This window comes from Limanda limanda, chromosome 8, assembly GCF_963576545.1.
Source record: "Limanda limanda chromosome 8, fLimLim1.1, whole genome shotgun sequence".
NCBI classification, from domain to species: domain Eukaryota; kingdom Metazoa; phylum Chordata; class Actinopteri; order Pleuronectiformes; family Pleuronectidae; genus Limanda; species Limanda limanda.
Window position 1 is genome coordinate 21,351,276 of NC_083643.1, and position 18,035 is coordinate 21,369,310.

Sequence of the window (18,035 nt, forward strand, 5' to 3'; positions counted from 1 at the left end):
GAAAGATGTGAACATTGTTTTCACTTTTCTTCTCATGAGTCTGACAGAGAGACAGTAGGAGAGCTTTTTCGCTACGAGTTCATTATCCAGGAACACTGTACGTCTGTTTCACCGACTTAACCTTCATCTTGAACGTAAACCAGCAGAATCCTCTGCGCTACACCTCACTGAATACCCAGGGCTCGTTTGGCTGGCAGCTCATTTCATCCTCCTGCTTAAGCTACTGTACATTATTGCTGACAGTGAAGGAGATTTTCTATGTGTTCTTTACATTTTCTATGTGTTCTTTACATTTTCTATTATGGCTAATCACTTGTAATTGTCTGTTACCAATGTGGGATACAGAGTGCAGCTTATGAAAGAGAGCATAATGTGTAATCATTTGCATCATATTGCTAATGGGGCTGTTTTTCAGGCAGCTCCTGTGATGACGAAGGGCAAACAAGTCTTTGGATGAATTTACAGAGTCAACTGTCACAGACTAACTTTATATTTTATCATCTCAAATGGGCTTTTACACTCATAGCCAAGGGTTGAGGTTATGTTTAACTTATCACAACACAGTTTGCTTTTCGGAAGGCTTCCCTGATCCTTATTAATGTTTTAGTTGAAATGACTTATTCAGACCCTGGATTCCTTTTCCTCACTGTCACTGTAAACCACAGATAGACCTTGATGAACCTAATGTAAAACCTTACATAACTGTGTGGCATCATGTCTGTGTCAGACATGTTCCAATAGAGGGAACCAACTTGTTTTTCAGGAAGGAGACTAACGTATTTCAAAACATTATATGTTTTCAACATGGCTGCAGAGACATTTTGTGTCTGGTTTCAGCGAGTACCAAAAAACGTTCTACTCTAAGCGAGATGCTCAGCATCGACCTAAGCTGTTACATGTTCTGAATGTCAACCACTCATATATTTCTCTCACTACTTCACACAAATAAATCACCAAATAGATAAACCACGACTGTGTCTAACTGCTACCGAACACAAACTGACACAGCAGTGTAATAAACATGTTATATCTAGAAAGATGAGCTTCTTTTTCTTTTGTCGAAAAACAGGCACGCCTCCTCGCTTGCCAGTACAGAACAGTTTATCCAGTTGAGCTTAGATTTATCTGCGGGTACCCCAGGCCTTGGCAAACGTTTCAGGGGATCACTGAACACCTTTTAGCAGCTGAGTGTGTGTCACTGCTCTGCTGTGGCCCAAGCAGCACTGTCCTCTACGTTTCCTTCCAAATTTGGTTCTTAAATGCCATATTCAACCTGCTTCCGTCCGTCCTTGGGTGATTTGTGCTCATCAGAAAGGTGCAGTAGTTACTTCTAACTACTAAAGTATGGCTAGCCCACCAGTGGTCTTTGTAACTGTGGTCCAGAGAGTGACATCTGAGGGGGCAGCTCCTCTGTGGCATGTAAGGGAACAAGAAGTTGCTACTCTTCAGCTCATCCACTCGCAGCATCACTCTGCCAGAAACAAAACACAGACAGAGAAAGAAATTGAGCAGAAACATTTGTGACCGGGGAAAGAGTAGTTGTACAAGAATGTTTTTATGACAGTGTCTAGTTGTATCCGGAAACTTTAAACCTCATCTTTATTTCACAGCAGTAGTAGTGGAGGACATGACAGGTAACTAAGAGGAGAGAGAGGTTTAACAATGTCCCACAGGCTCAGTTTGAAAAAAGGGAAAAGCCAGGGAGGTGTCACTGGTCATTTACGGATAAGAGATCATAAATGTTCTGCAGCAGATTCAGAGACCTGTTATAGTCTGGTTTCTGGATCTTTCTACATTGGTGCAACTGAGAAATGTGATAAATGTGAGAGATGCGAGAATAAACAGCATAAATGGAGAACTGGAATAATAAAACTTCAACTCCATAGTTAGATCATATGAAAGAGCTGAAAAGATGTAGAGATCAATCAATAACAGAAAATTTACTTGAACTATTCAAACTGATTCTGGTAAATTGTTAAGCTTTTATCAGTATTGCATAATAGTAAACTGCAGATTCGTAGATAATGAAAATAATTCTTATTTGCGGCCTTGATTACAACTTAATCATATCCATACAAAATATCATGTTTCTTCCACTGATGAAGGCCAAACAGTGTGGTTGAAAGCTTAGGAGAACTGAGCAAATAAGAAGAAAATAATATTGGTCCCATATATGGATATTAAGACCTCTTACAATCATCCTGAATGAAAGTATCATCATCAAAATCCACCAAATTGCCAAAGAACATGTTTGGAAAGAAATCTGGTGGATCAACACGAGGCTTTTAGCTGCAGAGATGAAACGGCCTCAGATCCTAATGTCTGTACTTTATGCTTTATGAGCTTTATTGATCTTTATCAGAAAATATTTTGGCTTCAATACCAGGCCCTGAAAACACAAATAAAAGGGACAGCCGTGCTTTTCAAACAGCTATCTGATTTATAATGTTTGATTCTTGTAAAAACCGTAAACTCACCCAACCTCTATTAAGCAAATCTGCAGCACTCACTTCTGTTGCCCAAAATAATAGATCCACATTGCTAATTGGAAAATAAAATTTCCATTTCCTCACTTTATTGCTTTTTTTTTGCATTCTTGGATGAACAGAGGAATCTTTATCAGCAGGACATTCATGCTTGTGCTCATTGTTCTCCTAAGATTAGAAAGTATTTTATTGCACTCCAGAAAAATGACTTAAATGTACAGTTAACATGTGAGAACAGATCTAATTAAAGATCACAGCCCCTGCCCGAAAATAAACATGAAAAACTGCAGCGAGCTCTTTGGTTCGCGGCTACGCCATCAGTCATTCTACAACTCGCAGAGAGCAGAACTACTCCCCAGCTCTTCTCCTTTAGCCTGCAGCAGGCCTCTGTGCATGGCTGCCTTTGTAGAGTCTATGATGTTAATTAACTCATACCACATGGAGAGTGTTGCTTTAATTGGACAAGCTCTTGGCATGGTGCTCTGTGGACAGACAGGCCAGGAATAATATCATAATGTACATTTTCTATTATGACCACAGAAAGCCAAGGATGGGTGCTTTGATCAAACTCTGACAGAAAACTAACCCAGTAAAAAAGAAACTGTTTCAGTTTCCTGTGTAGAGTAAAGTCATCATTTCCTCTGCAGACAGACCAGCAGCTGTTTAAGTGCTGTTATCTGTTACCAAGTGATACGAGACTGTTTTCACTATCACGCTGATTCACTAATGCATGAGTTAGAGCCAGTGTTGTACTGGATGAAAACATATCCGCTGTATTCTATTTTATAATCTCTTTCTTGTTTTATTAACATTTTCTTGTTTTTGCTATCGTTTACTTTGTGATATTTTACAATACATAAGTGCATTGCCCTCATTTGTTATTTTTTTTAACATTTTGTCCATGTCAATCGCATGTAAAGCACTTTGAAATACAATTGTTCATCATAACAACAATAATCATAGTTTCACGCTCGCTTGGTTTGCGTCTGAACTTGGGTGTTTGTTTGAATACCATTTGATTTGCTTGTGCCACTGTTGCCACATTAAAAGTTAAGCTCAGATCAACCTTCTGTGTTATGCAGCAGGAATGACGCGATGCAGTGGAACCACAATGCAACATATTTGAATGTGATGGCACATGCCACCTCACATAGAACGCTCCATTCCTGGCTAAGTGGAGCTGTCCCAGTAATTTACCATCCTTGAGTGAGTGGATGGAGAACGGCATGATGTGCTGCTGCTGCCACTTGTTGCCAAGTGATTTATGAACCACTAAAGGGACTATATGACTTGGTTTATGAGCAGTGTCACTGAATGTTGTCCAACATTTTATTTCTGCCACCATTATCTTCTGGATGATGATCAGCATACATAAGAGGTCTTACATACAAGTATTTGCTATCGCTATTGACCGTAAAGTGTGTGCACAGTCTGATAACATGACAGCCCTCCAAAAGTCAGGCCAAATCACCCCCCTGGTGGCTGGATGCAATATAGGTCATAAACCATGGCTTCTCTATGTACAGTACGTGGATGGGACTTGGACCAAAGTAAAGTCAAAGTACACATCAAATAACATTTTTAGGTAGTTCGTATCGCACTGATGTATGTCCAAGTGCAGTTTTAATTATTTAATTAGATGCTATAAAAATGGGATGTAACATCATTATTTACAGCTACGATTGGGTCATGATTGGTCAGAGGGACCTAATTACCATGACTCATACAGTGACTCATTATCACCTCTTGAGGTAGAATGTGGTATTACAAGATGTGATGGGCTGGGACCTAGATGGTTAGCATGTTGTAAACTAAAACACTTGCCCATAAAGCTTTATAACCAACTGCGAGACAATTTATTTTTAATTTAGCCACTAAATATGTGAGCAAAGGAGCAGGATATTATTAAATCTTGATTATACAGTTTTTTTTACACAGAAAGTCTTCATCACTAAAGCCAGACCTAATTCATTCAAAATGTGCAGTGCAGCAAGACTTCACTGACGGCAGCAGATCAAAACTCTCTTGCAGTTCTAAGCGTGTCAGAGTGGGCAGGCTACACAGGGAATTGTAAAATAAGTGATAATGTAGTGGATCCTCCCTGCCAGCTCTTTTTAAAGTGATATTCAGAAGATTGTGGTGCTCCCCAGTGTTACTAATTGCAAAAGGTGGATAAGTGGGCTGAGAGGGCTGGCACAAACTGGGATGCCGGCCAAACTTTTAATGTCCTAATAGCAAAAGTGGACGACCTTTGCGGCATAAATGCTGCTGAGTGTTTTGTGGAGACAGAGCAGGAGCTTCGAGGAACATCGAGGACGTTTATTGCCTTTAAAGGGTTTTACAAAGGACCCTTTAAAGATCCATGATCCCAAAATGTCTGTTTATATTCCTTTCTATGGCAATGAGCTGAGCTGGGTGCAATAGATGTGTACCATCACAGCCCTGTCAGTTCAGCTCCGCTGCCCCTTCATTAACACAACCCATCATGTTCCGTACGGGTTACTTTAAATGGATTCTAAGCTGGATTAAAAAGGAATAGTTCAACACTGCTTATTCATGCAGAGAATTAGATGAATAGATCAATACCACTCTCATGTCTGCATGGTGAATATTTAACCGGATCCTGCAGCTGTTGGGTTAGCTTAGAGATAAGAGTGAAAACAAGGGCCAACAGCTAGCTTGGTTCTGCCTTCCATCTGCATACTGGCAAACTGTTATTGATGCTCTCTCATGCAGTATGTGGTGATCAGGCTGCCTTGAGGTGTGTCTCGTGCACTCTCATGCAGCTGGTATTAAATTGGATATTTACATCAGTTTATAATCCTAGTCTTGTATTTTGTCCACCTAAATGCAAATATGTACTTGCCAAACCTACGTACCTATTTTTCAAGTTATACACCAAATGTATGGATTTGGTTTTGTTTTAAGGTGACAAAACAGAAAAAAAATGTGGATTCCTGTTTGCCCTTCTGTTTTCTAGTCTCTAATCTCTAGTGTGCCATGTTCAATGTTTCAAACATGCCTGAAAATGAGTACACTAGTGCATGAAGGTCCCAATTCATGGGCTGTGTCCTTCGGAGGATTTGGTCCACTTGGTCTTTGATGACGTTGGCCTCTGTAGACCGAGCACTCAGAAAAGGCAGAACTGAAATGAGGCTTTCTGGTGTACAGAGGATTACCTGTTTGTCACCAGCTTGTCCTGCTCTTATCATTGCATCGTTAGCTACAGTGGGACACAATAATCGTGCTAAACGGTCTTCGAATGCAACCTACGAAGGTTGCAGCCACTGCATTGGCACAACTCAGCAGCAGTAGTATGATGTTGGATCGCTTCTTGAACCGAGACGGATGGAATTCGTGGCTAAGATGGCAGCAGTTGTACCCCGATCGAGGTGACACCTTCTTTTCCTACATGAGGCACATCATAGTATTGTGTTCGCTAAGGGGCAAAGATTAGTGTGTCCGCCTGGGAATCATATCACTATGACTGCCGATGGGAGTTGAAGCCAATAAATATCCACAACCTCTGAAGAGTCCTTTAAAACAGGAATTGTGCACGTTCACACTGAAAGTAAAAAAGCCAGATGCTAGTGGTAGAGTGTTTTTGCCCCATCCAGTGTCAAAGGGGCTTCAGTTGAGCTACTTTACAATCTTTAAACTACAGAAGTTCCCCATCGGGTACAAAAACCACTGATTTGGATTCACTGACTCAGAGTTACTCTGGTTTGCGGCCCTGTGTAACACTGCCTGGAGAGGAAGGGCACACAAAGGCCACTGCCCATTTCAGGTACTATTACAGAGAAAGACTGTGACCTCTTGACTTTCTGTAAATAACAAGTCTGCTTTCAAAAACTGTCTCTTTCTAACAATGCTGTCTTTTTCACTGCAGACATTTTTGACATGTAAGAAAAGCACAGGTGTTCCTGATATTATTTGTATGGCTCTGCTCCACTCACCCTTCACAGAGATTCATTTCATTATTTACACCTTTAGTCTCCTACCTGCCGTTTCCTGTCAAAGACTGAGCCGTGAAAAAGGCCTGTTCTGTGCTGCTGCTGCCTTTCGACAGCCACATTACTCTATGAGTAAACTCTCCTCTGCGGGCAATTCCCCGCTCATAAAAAAGTGCTCTTCCTAAGATAAACAATTAATATCAGGCTCAGCCGACCCTGGTAGGAAATGACACCAGTTGAGCTTCTTTTATTTGTTTTAACTGAGGTGAATACACGAATAGGAGAAACTAATAAAGGTTATTCACAGAGATAAAGTAATAACTGCTTCCGAAGCTGCCCACACTGAAAACCCCCCAGTAGATCAGCAGCAGTAGATACAACCCTGCTCACGTAGCAATATGGTAAAGAGGTTTCCCACATGCTGAATGCGGAGCTGCCCTCTCTTTGAAGAAACACATCTGGACATGTGGAGAGATGATACTTTGACTTGCTTTTCAGGATTGCTCTGCCCCACTGGTAGCCATATATGTGGGATTCCTGAGTTCCTGTGCGACTGGTTTGTTTTAAGACGCTGAGCAACTTGACCCCATCTCTGTTTACATTTGGCCAGCAGATGTTCAACATAGTGGACGCAGTTTTCTGAGCCATTACCCAGCATCCTCGCTGGGGATACTGTACCCACGCGAACTAGCCATGGGCCATTTCATGACGCACAGTGTGGGCGACATAGATTGTGGTAAACATACACAATCACCTGACTAGGCGACTTACACTTAACAAGATAAGGTAAGCATTAACCAAACTGTGAGAAGTGCCTCACTGTGTGAAACTGCACTCAAGATATTCCAATCGTGCCCCAGAAACTGCTTGCGACTGTTTTTAGCTCCAAGCATCTGTCACTTTTTTCCCGCAGAAGTGAACGATTACACAGGAATATTTTTAGTTCTTTGTAAATGCTGTCCTGTTTATTCAAAAGTTAAAAAAGATGTTGCATGTACGATTACTCCACACTGCCCTCCATCCTGAAGCAGTTTCTGTCACTACAATCTGCATGAATTACTGTGACCAACAGGAGAGTTATAAGTGTGCTCTCATTTTCCAGGCCCACTTTTTCACTGAGCTTCTTGCTGAAGTTTTAAAACCTTTTTTTTAGACATCCTGTAGTTTAAGCTTGAGCTGGCCAACTCTGCCAGGGTGTAGATTGATGAGTCCTATCATAGTGAACTGACTTTGTGTCTAATGAGGAGGCTCTCTGGATGTGTCCAGTCTCGGCCACATTTCCATCAGCAGAGCAGCCCCAAGACCCTTCTCCGGCACCCCTGCTGCTCTATCTCAGGCTCCCTCTGTCCACACTGCTTCTCAGAGCCATTTGTCAAATCTCTGTTCGCATTAAATTATCATGACCTGAGAGAGATGTCTACCTCTAGCGAGTCTCTAAGTCCCAAGCAGACAGCATCTGAGACAGAGAACCCCGAATGAAAAATTGACTGCCCAAAAATGTAGGTTTCTTCCAGGCTGTGCTCTGATTATTGTCTGGCTGTGTAATGCAAGTCTGAACAACAGCTAAGATAAGTTCCCAGTGGTGTGTTACAGTTCACTCCTGGGGTTGCAAATCGAAAAGTCTAACACACCTTGAGACGCCTGTGACCAGTGTTGGGAGTAACGGCGTTTAAGTATAACGGCGTTACTAACGGAGTTCTTTTTCAGTAACGGAGTAATCTAATTAATTACTTTTGTCATCGTTACAACGCCGTTATCGTTATTGATAATGTAAAGTGGCGCGTTACTACAATTTGGTTGAATGAAGCGGTCAGTCGGCGATCTCAACCGGCAGCGACTCCGCAGTCCCCGACGCTGTTTGCCGGCTTCCTCCGCACTTCCGCTTTCTCCTGTCCCTTGCGACTCCTTCTCCACCAATGAATAGGCTTGACGTCGCTCGCTACGTCATCATCCGGCGACGGCTGTCAAACAACACTCTGGTGGGGGGGGGGGGGTCTCTCGATCCGTTACAATATTACACCCCAGCTGCGTGGAGAGAGCTGTCTCACTGCACGCTCTGACTACAGCTCAAGACAGCGACAATGGCGACGAGCCAGGGAAATTCAAAAGTAGCGTTCAATAACTGGAAGTACCGGCACTACTTCTCACACTACTTAATGGCCAGATTTTCCTTTGTTTCTTTTTACCCAAGTTTACATTTGCACTTGAATTTTATTTTCAATATTTATTTTTATATGTTTTAATTCTATGCATCATATGGCAGGCTGCAATCTATTGAGTTCAAATAAATACCAAATGTTCTAAAATACTGTATATAGTGTTTTTATTCTTCAATCAGTTAATATAAACATCTTTGACGTTAAAGATGTTACAGAACGTAACAGCGTTATAAAACATGAAAAATAACGCCACAGTTACTTTGCTGAGTAACTAATTACTCTAACAATGTGGTAACTGAGTTACTAACTCAATTACTTTTTGGGAGAAGTAATTTGTAACTGTAACTAATTACTTTTTAGAAGTAACTTGACCAACACTGCCTGTGACAGCTCTCAAAGGTAATAAACAGATCAACTGACAGGACAGCAGATGGTGTTTTTCCACAGAAAACTCTGTGAAGGGTTTCTTATGTGACTCAGAGTGGAATCATTCAGGTTAAATATGGGTGAGGGGCCCCTGGCGGACAGAGAGGCTTTCACATTATTCTCTTCTTTTGTAATCATTAATGATGACAGCTCCCTAATGAGACAGTCGGACTTAAAACCAAGAGGACTTCTCTCTTACCAAAGAGTCTCGTGTGGAGACAGTGCAGCTATTTTGAGATGAAAGACAAATACACATCAGATGCTTTGTAGAAATATGTCCATTAGTGGGCGGAAGGGTTCGTAAAATATTGATAAAGTCTTTATTACTTATTCAGAGAAAAAACAATGTATTGAATTGATTGAATTCTTGATATTGATAACCATTGACTGTATATAAAGATGGACAATGTGTCTCCATTTCCTCCCACTACGAAGCCTAAATATCCTAGATATGAACGCCCTCATCTTTTGCATAATGGGGGGAAATCATGTCGTCCATGTTTATATACAGTCTATGTTGATAAAAGATTAATCATTATCATTGTAGTCAGGTGTATGTGTGTGTGTGAGTGCTTATATGTGAGCAATACACTTTTAATAAACAACAAGTAAATGGAGAGCCTGAAGTCTGAGCTTCCTCCATTTTGGCTTTGGGAAATTGTGCTAGAATCACTCTAATTTATCCTTGTAGAAACTGTCTCTCTGCCATTATCTCTCCATAACAACACACAGAGAACCAAGAGCAGCAAGAGGAACATTAGACACAAAGAGAATCAATGTTAAAAAGAAATGAAAGGAACCGTTTTTCAGTCTGCACTGTTTCAGACAGGGATTCTCATACAATTATTCACTTGTGGTGAAACAATATTAACATTGACTATTTTCCATCTTTTATTGTACAGCTGCATGCAGAGCAGGCTCTAACTTGTTCTTTGTCTGCGTCACATGAGACAACAGACCTGTCAGTGAGCAGCTCCTCTCCCCTGTGCAAACATGAATCCATTACAGTTCAGCTGAAGTTATTAGTTTTGAGGTGCTTTTACTTTTTTTTAGTATTTACATTTTTAGCTACTCAATTCTTCTATTCCACTAACCATTCTACTCCAGTACATCTCAGAAGCAAATATTCTACTTTTACAACACATCACTCAACAGATAATGTTAGTTTGAAGATTAAGATTCATAGTAAATTATATAACACACAAATTATGAGATAGTATAAGATAATATTTAAAGTATAAAACCTCATCTGTACCAGCGGCAATTGATTATAAAAAAGACAATAATATTATTTATATAAATCTTTCAGGGATTGTCCTGAAAACTCTTCTAAGTCTTACAAAGTAGAAAAAGCCCTGGGTGAACTACTTGTGTGTGAAGGACGTTTTGTGTTCTAATATTAATAACAATTTAAAAGAAATCGTTATACTTATTCTACCTCTATCTTTCACTGGAGACTCTCTTCTATCTCTTATGGTCTATGGCACGACCTCGGTTGCTGTGGCAACCACCAATGGGGACTGGGCCAGTTGAATTCAGAGAGCTGGAGAACGACAATGAACTAAGCTTTTAGTAACGGGCCTGTGGACACTCTGTCTACCAATACCCCAGGAAAAAATACTTCCCGGCCAAACCAACATCAACAGCCTCATGCGGCGTCCTGTCTATTATTCATTTATGATAATTTATACACAACCAACTCCTCCATTGAAACTTTTCTGTGAAGACTATTTACACAGACATGTTCTATGGGGCAAATCTTGGTCTGCTGGTTCATGCAGCTTCACAGCAGACATGTGAACTGGACTGCGGGTTGTCAGTGGTCACGTGACAGACAGCGACTCACCATGCGGTGGATGTGTTATAGGGCAGGAGCGTCGGGCTGTGGCTCTCCTCTCGGAGGCTGTGTCGGGGCTGGTAGTGGCTGGGCACCATGGGCTGGGCTGGAGTCGGGGCTTCACTCTCCTCCGGCATTGACCTGTGCCACTGACTCCGGGCCTTCTTCAGCCAGCGGCCGCCCAGACCCCATTTCTCCAGGTAGACCCGGCACAGCTCGTAGTTTATGGCCGAGTAGTAGAGGAAGTCCAGCGCCAGCAGCACCATGACGAAGAAGCCGTAAATCCACACGCCGACCAGGGCAGTATAATTACTTCAGGAGACAGACAGAGAGTGTTAGCACAGTGTAATCTGGTAAAATGATGATAAACACTCCTCACATGCTGTAATCTACCATCAGATACCCTTAAGCTGTGGCTATGACGGAGCTGCCAGGTGTGAATGTTTGCTCTTCATGTGGCAAGGCCGAGACGTTCACTAAAATCCTCCCTGGGTAAGAACCACAGAGAAACCTCCATCTGCTCCATTCGCTATTTTTAAATACGTTGGAAAAATACTGTCATTAGCACAAAATACGTTTACATTTATTTCATTTCAGCTTCCTTATTAAAAATCTGTTCTCCTTGTTTTCACCTCTCATACGTTTTTCTCCATGTATTGCATGATCCATCTGGACTTAATTTGTACTTTCTTTTACTCAATCCACATCCAATACATAAAACAAGGTCCTTCAGCAGGGGTTCTAACAGTAACAGAGCGACTTAATATTTCTGAATGCAACGTCTTTGTTTATGATGCTGAGAACATTTAGTTGGGGGAACATCACATAAACTGAAGGCGATTCAGTCCTATCCGGTTGATTTTCCCGAGAAATATTTTGACTCTGAAAGAGATGAAACAGGATGTCACTTCAAAATCATCTCTTCTGGAGGGATCCTGTCTCTTATGTGATCTTGGCACATTTTGAAACGTTCTTCTTGTGCTTCTTTTCAGTAAATCAAGAGAATTCACATCAGTCTGAACATATGTGGTCGTAGGGATAATTATCTGCACTCAAATTCACCTGCATTTGCCTTTTCCATAGGCTTAATCTTTTTTGACAGCTCCAACATTTACATCTATAAAAAGGGGGAAGGAAACAGTAGTTTCCTCATGATCAGTAAAATACAAAAACAACCAGTCAATTTACACAATTAGTTCATTAGTCCATCAGAGTCCACAACAATGCAATTTATAAAGTGAGTAAATGACTTGAGTGGCTTTTGTTTCATGTCCAAAGATTTTTTTCGTTTAAATGCATTTACCTTTAGTCATCGTGTCTGTGTTGGTGACACAAATCTAGTTTGTTCGTCTGTTACGTTGAATTGAGGAACCAGCAGGGTTTTCCAAGTTGGGTCAACCAGGGTAAGCAAACTGTATGTGCACAATGTTCTGAGGGATCAATCTGGACCACACAACTAAAAATGATGTTGTGTTATTCAATATTTAAACAGGCGTCTCAATGTGGGAAAGCACATGCAATTGATTATCATGTCAAAGGGTTGTGGTTTTTCTAGCTGCTTTTTAAAAACATGGCCTCAGATGACTTTTATTCTGAATATATTGTGATCCTGCATCATTTTAGCTGCTCTATAAATATATAACATGCCATAAATGCTAAGCATTGACCTGTAGAAAACCAATACAGACCTTTGGTTTTACTTCACTTTCTGCAATAAATCTCAAACTATAAAACAATTTTCACCGTGCAGTGTGAGTGCGGAGCAGAATACTGGTCGGTTTAACTCACTTGGCCAGTGTTAAACATCAAACCTGCTCTCCATCTACCGCTGAGCTCGGATCAAAGAGCGGCCCAACAGGCCATCTGACACGAAAATGAAATATCATGACCGGCTGCAGGGCAGTGTGAACCGTCCCAGACAGAGGCCTGCTGGGAGGACATTAGTACAAAGAGCTGAGGTTTTGTCACCCGAACCTCCCACTGAGAGCTCCCACCGATCCAGAGGCTTGTTTTTCTGTGTCCTTCACTCAGACAAACCTGCACATAATGAATATATTGAAGTTTTTTGCCACCTTATAGTTTACTATTAATAATATTGTAAAAGTGCACTTGTATTTATTGTGTGAATCTCTATGACACACTCATGGTGGTACTTCACATAATAGCCAACATTTAACACCTGCCTTTGTGAGCTATCGTGTGGAGGCGTCCCACTCTCAACACAACAACTGCTCTCAGCATCTGCTCCTCTCTGTGCTGCGTGTTAATGCTTTTCGAAGGTGGAGATCAATGATGTCAACGAAAGTCTCTGAGCAAGAAGCAAGTGGTGTCAATGGCAGTGATACTGTGGAGGGGGGGGCGGGGGGGGGGGGGGGCTGTTTGTGAGTCTGCAGACTTCATCTGATCCGAGGAGACGTCACTTCTCTGAAACCGCCTGTTCTATCATATCATTCTATCACATTAAACTCTGCTCACGATTCAGCACAAGCTACTTTTTTCCCTTAATCATCTGAAACAACGCTATGTTTTCTTCTTTCTTTTACTTTTGCAATTGTTTCAGTATTTTATGCCTCTGTGGGTACAGTGGAGACGGACAGGAAATGAGAGCAGGGGAATGACATGCAGCAGATTGTCCATCCAGAGGGAAATCAAACAGGGGACTTGCTGCTCAGGGAATTTGAGCCCATGTGGTATGAGCCCATGTGGTCTGCGTCCTAACCATTCAGCTAGAGTTCTCTTCATCTTACACAATACATCAAATTTCTACGGCAGAGTATTTGGACTATATTGGATCTGAGATTTCAAAAATAATGTTACAATATGTTGTGAATTAACAAAAAATGTGGAGAATAAAGTCATAATTTAATGACAGGCTGCTCTTCTTGTACTTTTAACATGAAACGTAGCCTCAAAAATACTTAATACTCCTACATTTTTAACCTTTTTTCTTGTAAAATTACAACATAACTTGTTATTTAACACGTTTGGATACATTGTGTGGGGCCAACGTATACACTACCAGAGGGCCTGATAGGAAATAATGAAGTCACAGAGGAGGGCATCCGGTATATGCCTAGAATATAATGACCTCTTCATAGTATCCTCATCACACTTGGGCTGACACCCGTGGTGACAAGGGAATATCCTGTTTGTCTGCACCTTTGATTTCTATTTTTTCCAAACAAACACAGAAATCCAACTAAAACCAAAATCTAAAATGAGACTGAGACAAATCAGGTGGCAGACAGGGCAGTTAGAAAGTGTCAATGGGTCAGACTGGGTTGTACTGGCAGCAGAGAGTTACTTACTTGTGTGCGTATCCATCTGTGGTGGTGGTGAGGTTGACCTGCATGACCATCTGGAACTCGCTCTCGTTGCAGCAGTATTTGAAGGCCGTGTTATTGTGGTGGCAGCAGAACATGTAGGTCTTATTGTCTGACAGGCGCGGGCAGTGAAAGCCAAAGTGGTAGCGCCCCTTGTGGTCAGAGTAGGGCTCACACACCCGGTAATGAGCTGAGAGAGCTGCAGTGTTGGGGAGGACAAAGATTGAGATGTAGAAAACCAGTCAGTAATTGTCAGGAGGAAGGATCTAGACACGCTGGCGGATGATAGACGTCGTTTCATTAATTTCAGACAGGTCAGCATTTGAAAGGCAAGGGATCTCTCGGGTTATAATGAGCTTGGTGTGGCTGCCCATCATCCCTTCAGCAGAGGAGGGGTAGAATGAAGGCGTACTGAAGGAAGCTGGATGATTATAAGTAAAGGACGGCTTATTTAGTAAAAGAAGACTTCGATTGAGCTTTGTATTTGCCGGACATGTTGGTGAATCAGTGATATGGTTTTGCAACCAGCTCATGTTATTCAAATTGTAAATCCTTACACATAAAGAAGAGGTCAGCATTGGTTCTAAGTGAACTGGCTAAGTCATCGACTTGACGGGCACTGTCTTACATGCAGTGCAATGCATCGCCTAGATTTATCTCCCCCTTTCGTCAATAAACAAAAATGTCATTGCTAGTTACTGCCTGACACATTTTCCAATGCAGCATCCATGCAGTTTAAATAGGAAATGTACTTTCCCCCATCTTAGCAAGCACCCAAGTCCATTACATTGCATGTACACCTGGCTTTTAAAGGGAATGGAACATGGTGTTCGGATAATATTAGGCCCAAGTCACAGCCAAGATTAGTTTTAGAACCTTTAACCTTTAACCCTTTTCTTTTCCACTGTTAACCTAAAGTGGATTTCAAATTGCCCTAACGCACGTATAGCTTTTAGAACATTGACTCACATGTTATATTAAAGGCAAAAGGTTAAAGAAAAGAGTTTAGGGAAACTCTCCGGTTTCGCAAATGAACCACAGTTGCTTCTGGAAACAACACAGCTATAAAACACACCCGCCTGCTTAATTTCATCAACACCTCTTGAAATTTAGGATATGTTAAACAGCTTTGCTCTTGTTTACAACTTGTGGTCTGAAAAGAGCTATGGCTCCTGCTCAGAGTGCAGCCAGCGACACATAGCATCAGAACATCAGTCAGTGCACACACCAGACTGAATTTGACATTCACATGACATTGCTCTGTGACATGGAGGAAAAGTGGTGATGATGTATTTGTTATTTATTCAGTGTTCAGTTAGCAGTGCTGGGTTTTTTGTGACCTTTACAATTAATCTTTCTAATGAAAAATATTTATTGTGTAGAATTTTGCTGTTAATGTAATACATGACAAATGTCTAAATATGGGCATCAACCCAGACTGAGTGAGCAAATGAAGCAACAAGAAATAAAAAGTATTGAAAACCATCAACTTACTAAGACATTAACAATAATTTAATTCTTCAATTCTAGCTTCTCAAATCTAAGGATTTTCTGATATTGTCTTTTTGTATATCATTGTAATTTAATGAGGCTGTGGCATTTGAATTTTTTCTTTTTTCCCGATTCACATAAAGGTCACTGTAACCTTGACCTCTGGCAACTGAAACATAATCACTTTATCATTGAGTCCAGGTGACAACTGATAAAAAGTTGAAGAAATTCCTTCAAGCAGTCTTGAAACATCACATTCAAGAGGCCAATATTATTGGTGAGTGGCATCGTGGCACCCACAGGCTGACTTCTCTGCCTGTAGTTCCTGACCACCAAAGATGGTAGAAATCCAGGATATTACACCTCTTCTCTGGCCGTCACCCAGAATTCACAGCACCACAGTTACATAACTCTCATCAGGAGTTGTTATTTGAAAAGAGATCAATGTTTCGCTTGGCTTGAATGAAGGACGACCTTTCAAGCTTGGACAGGGTGCTAAGTTAATCTTTCATGTGGTTGTCTTTAACGTCACTTTCACTCTGCTGGTTATTATGAATGTGCTGTTTAATCCGCCGCTGGAACTGTTCTTTTCTCCCTCCAACACTAAATCCTCCTCCTCGTACTTTATTTTGTCCTTTTCAAACTTGAGCTGTCATCTTCCCCCTCCTGCGTAATATAAACACCACATCTCAGAGACAGTGTGTGTGTTAGCTGGGACTCTCTGTTTGTACCTTTCGGGTTGTGATGTGCTCTCTTCACAGTTCTCCGCCGCACGGCCTCATTTAGAGATCACCCTCAGGTTCAGAGCTTTCCCTGCCAAGTTCACTATTTCTTCCTGGCAGTAAATGTCTCGAAGTCCCTTGATGTTAAGTGTGTCTGATTTAACTTCTGGCCATCAGATGTCAACATGGATTTCCTTCTTTCCATAAAATGGTGTCTTTTGGGGTTGTTTACTGTTTTTAGTTCATTAGTTCACCAGTGACTCACTCAGTAACAGAATGACACTCACATTTGGAGAGTATGTAGAAACTGCTCCTAGCATGTCTAATATGAGCTCACCCTGACTCCTATCTGAGCTTCCGGAGGCTCCTATTACCAAGAAAAACAACATTTGAGGGTCCAGACAGGCAGATTCACTGATAAGCAACTGTACAGACCTGCAGTGGACAGCAGCAGGAAAATGACCGTCAGGACATTGAAGGACTGCCGGCTGGTGATAGTCATCTTCTTGTCCTCATGTGGGAAGGAGGGAGGGTGCAGGAGCAAGAGGGAAGGGGGGAGCTGCTGGGTTTTAGCTGGATGTGGGCATCCTCTGCTCGCTGACAGCTCCGCTCACATGGCTGCTGTTCCTGGGAGTCAGGACTCCTGATGGGAACAAGACAAGCAGATAGAGAGAAGATTAAGTTATCTAATTTGGACTTCTGGACGTTTCTGGGAGTTCCGCCCCACTGTGCGGGCAGCTTGTCTGACAGCGAGGGCCCCGGATGCATCTGAAAGCTGTCCCTTTGGTTTGCATAACAGAAAGGCTTGGGCATTAGTTTTAATTAAAATTTTCAATCTGACAACCCTGGGGCTAAAAGTTGTTCCATACTTTTTCGAATTTGTGTTGTGAATAAAGTTTCTCTGTATTTGATAAGAGAAAAATTTGCACTTATATATACACTGATTATTGTGATAAAATGGTTTGACGAGGTGAATTTCAACTGAACGTCATCATTTATATATACAGTATATATATGCACACATTTTATGGACATACTGTATTGATAAGGATCGGTATGTATTAATCAGTGCAGGCCACATCGTATAAGTGCATGTTATAATGAATGATAGTGGCAATAATAAGGAATCATAATTCCATGAGATTAAACAATTCCTTCAGTCCCAGTTGACTGGTTTTAATCAAATATACCATACATCATCAAGTTACAATTTGTCTCTTATTACAATTTGCTGCTTTGATTTTTCCACGATTTGTACGCATATATTCAATGAGCCAAACAGTTGTTCAGTTAGTTGAGTCAGAAATTAATTGATAAGATTAATAAGTTTCATAGTTTTTGGAAAAGCTTATTTAATGCACCTTTAATTATAGTTATTTGTATTATAATATAATGCACAGGTATTTCCAGAAAGCATAGTACAATGTTAAAGGCCCATAAAATAAAGTGTTATGGTTCATTGCAGCCCTGATAATGCAAAGTTTCCCTTTTGACTACATTTCTCTGTAAGAACACATAATGCTCACTGAAGCATCATTTCAGAACTTCCACACAATACAGACAAAGCAAAGAACAGATAAACGTATTGCTTTTATGAATCACTTTGTTTTTATGAATGTTTTTAGCCAAAATCACTTT

At 41.1% G+C, this 18,035-nt stretch overlaps 1 protein-coding gene across 2 annotated transcripts; it reads right to left on the bottom strand.

Moving 5' to 3' along the window:
- Window positions 1–1,437: 1,437 nt before the first annotated feature.
- shisal1b (shisa like 1b) lies at window positions 1,438–16,914 on the bottom strand. Of its 2 annotated transcripts, XM_061076391.1 has the most exons (4): window positions 16,833–16,899; window positions 14,170–14,383; window positions 10,871–11,173; window positions 1,438–1,471 (listed from the first exon to the last, which is right to left on the bottom strand). In XM_061076391.1, coding segments are annotated over exons 1-4 (585 nt in total). In that variant the 3' UTR covers window positions 1,438–1,470. The 2 variants fall into 2 exon arrangements, with proteins under 2 accessions (XP_060932374.1, XP_060932375.1); XM_061076392.1 differs by lacking the exon at window positions 1,438–1,471 and having other exon boundaries at window positions 10,867–11,173; window positions 16,833–16,914.
- Window positions 16,915–18,035: the final 1,121 nt, after the last annotated feature.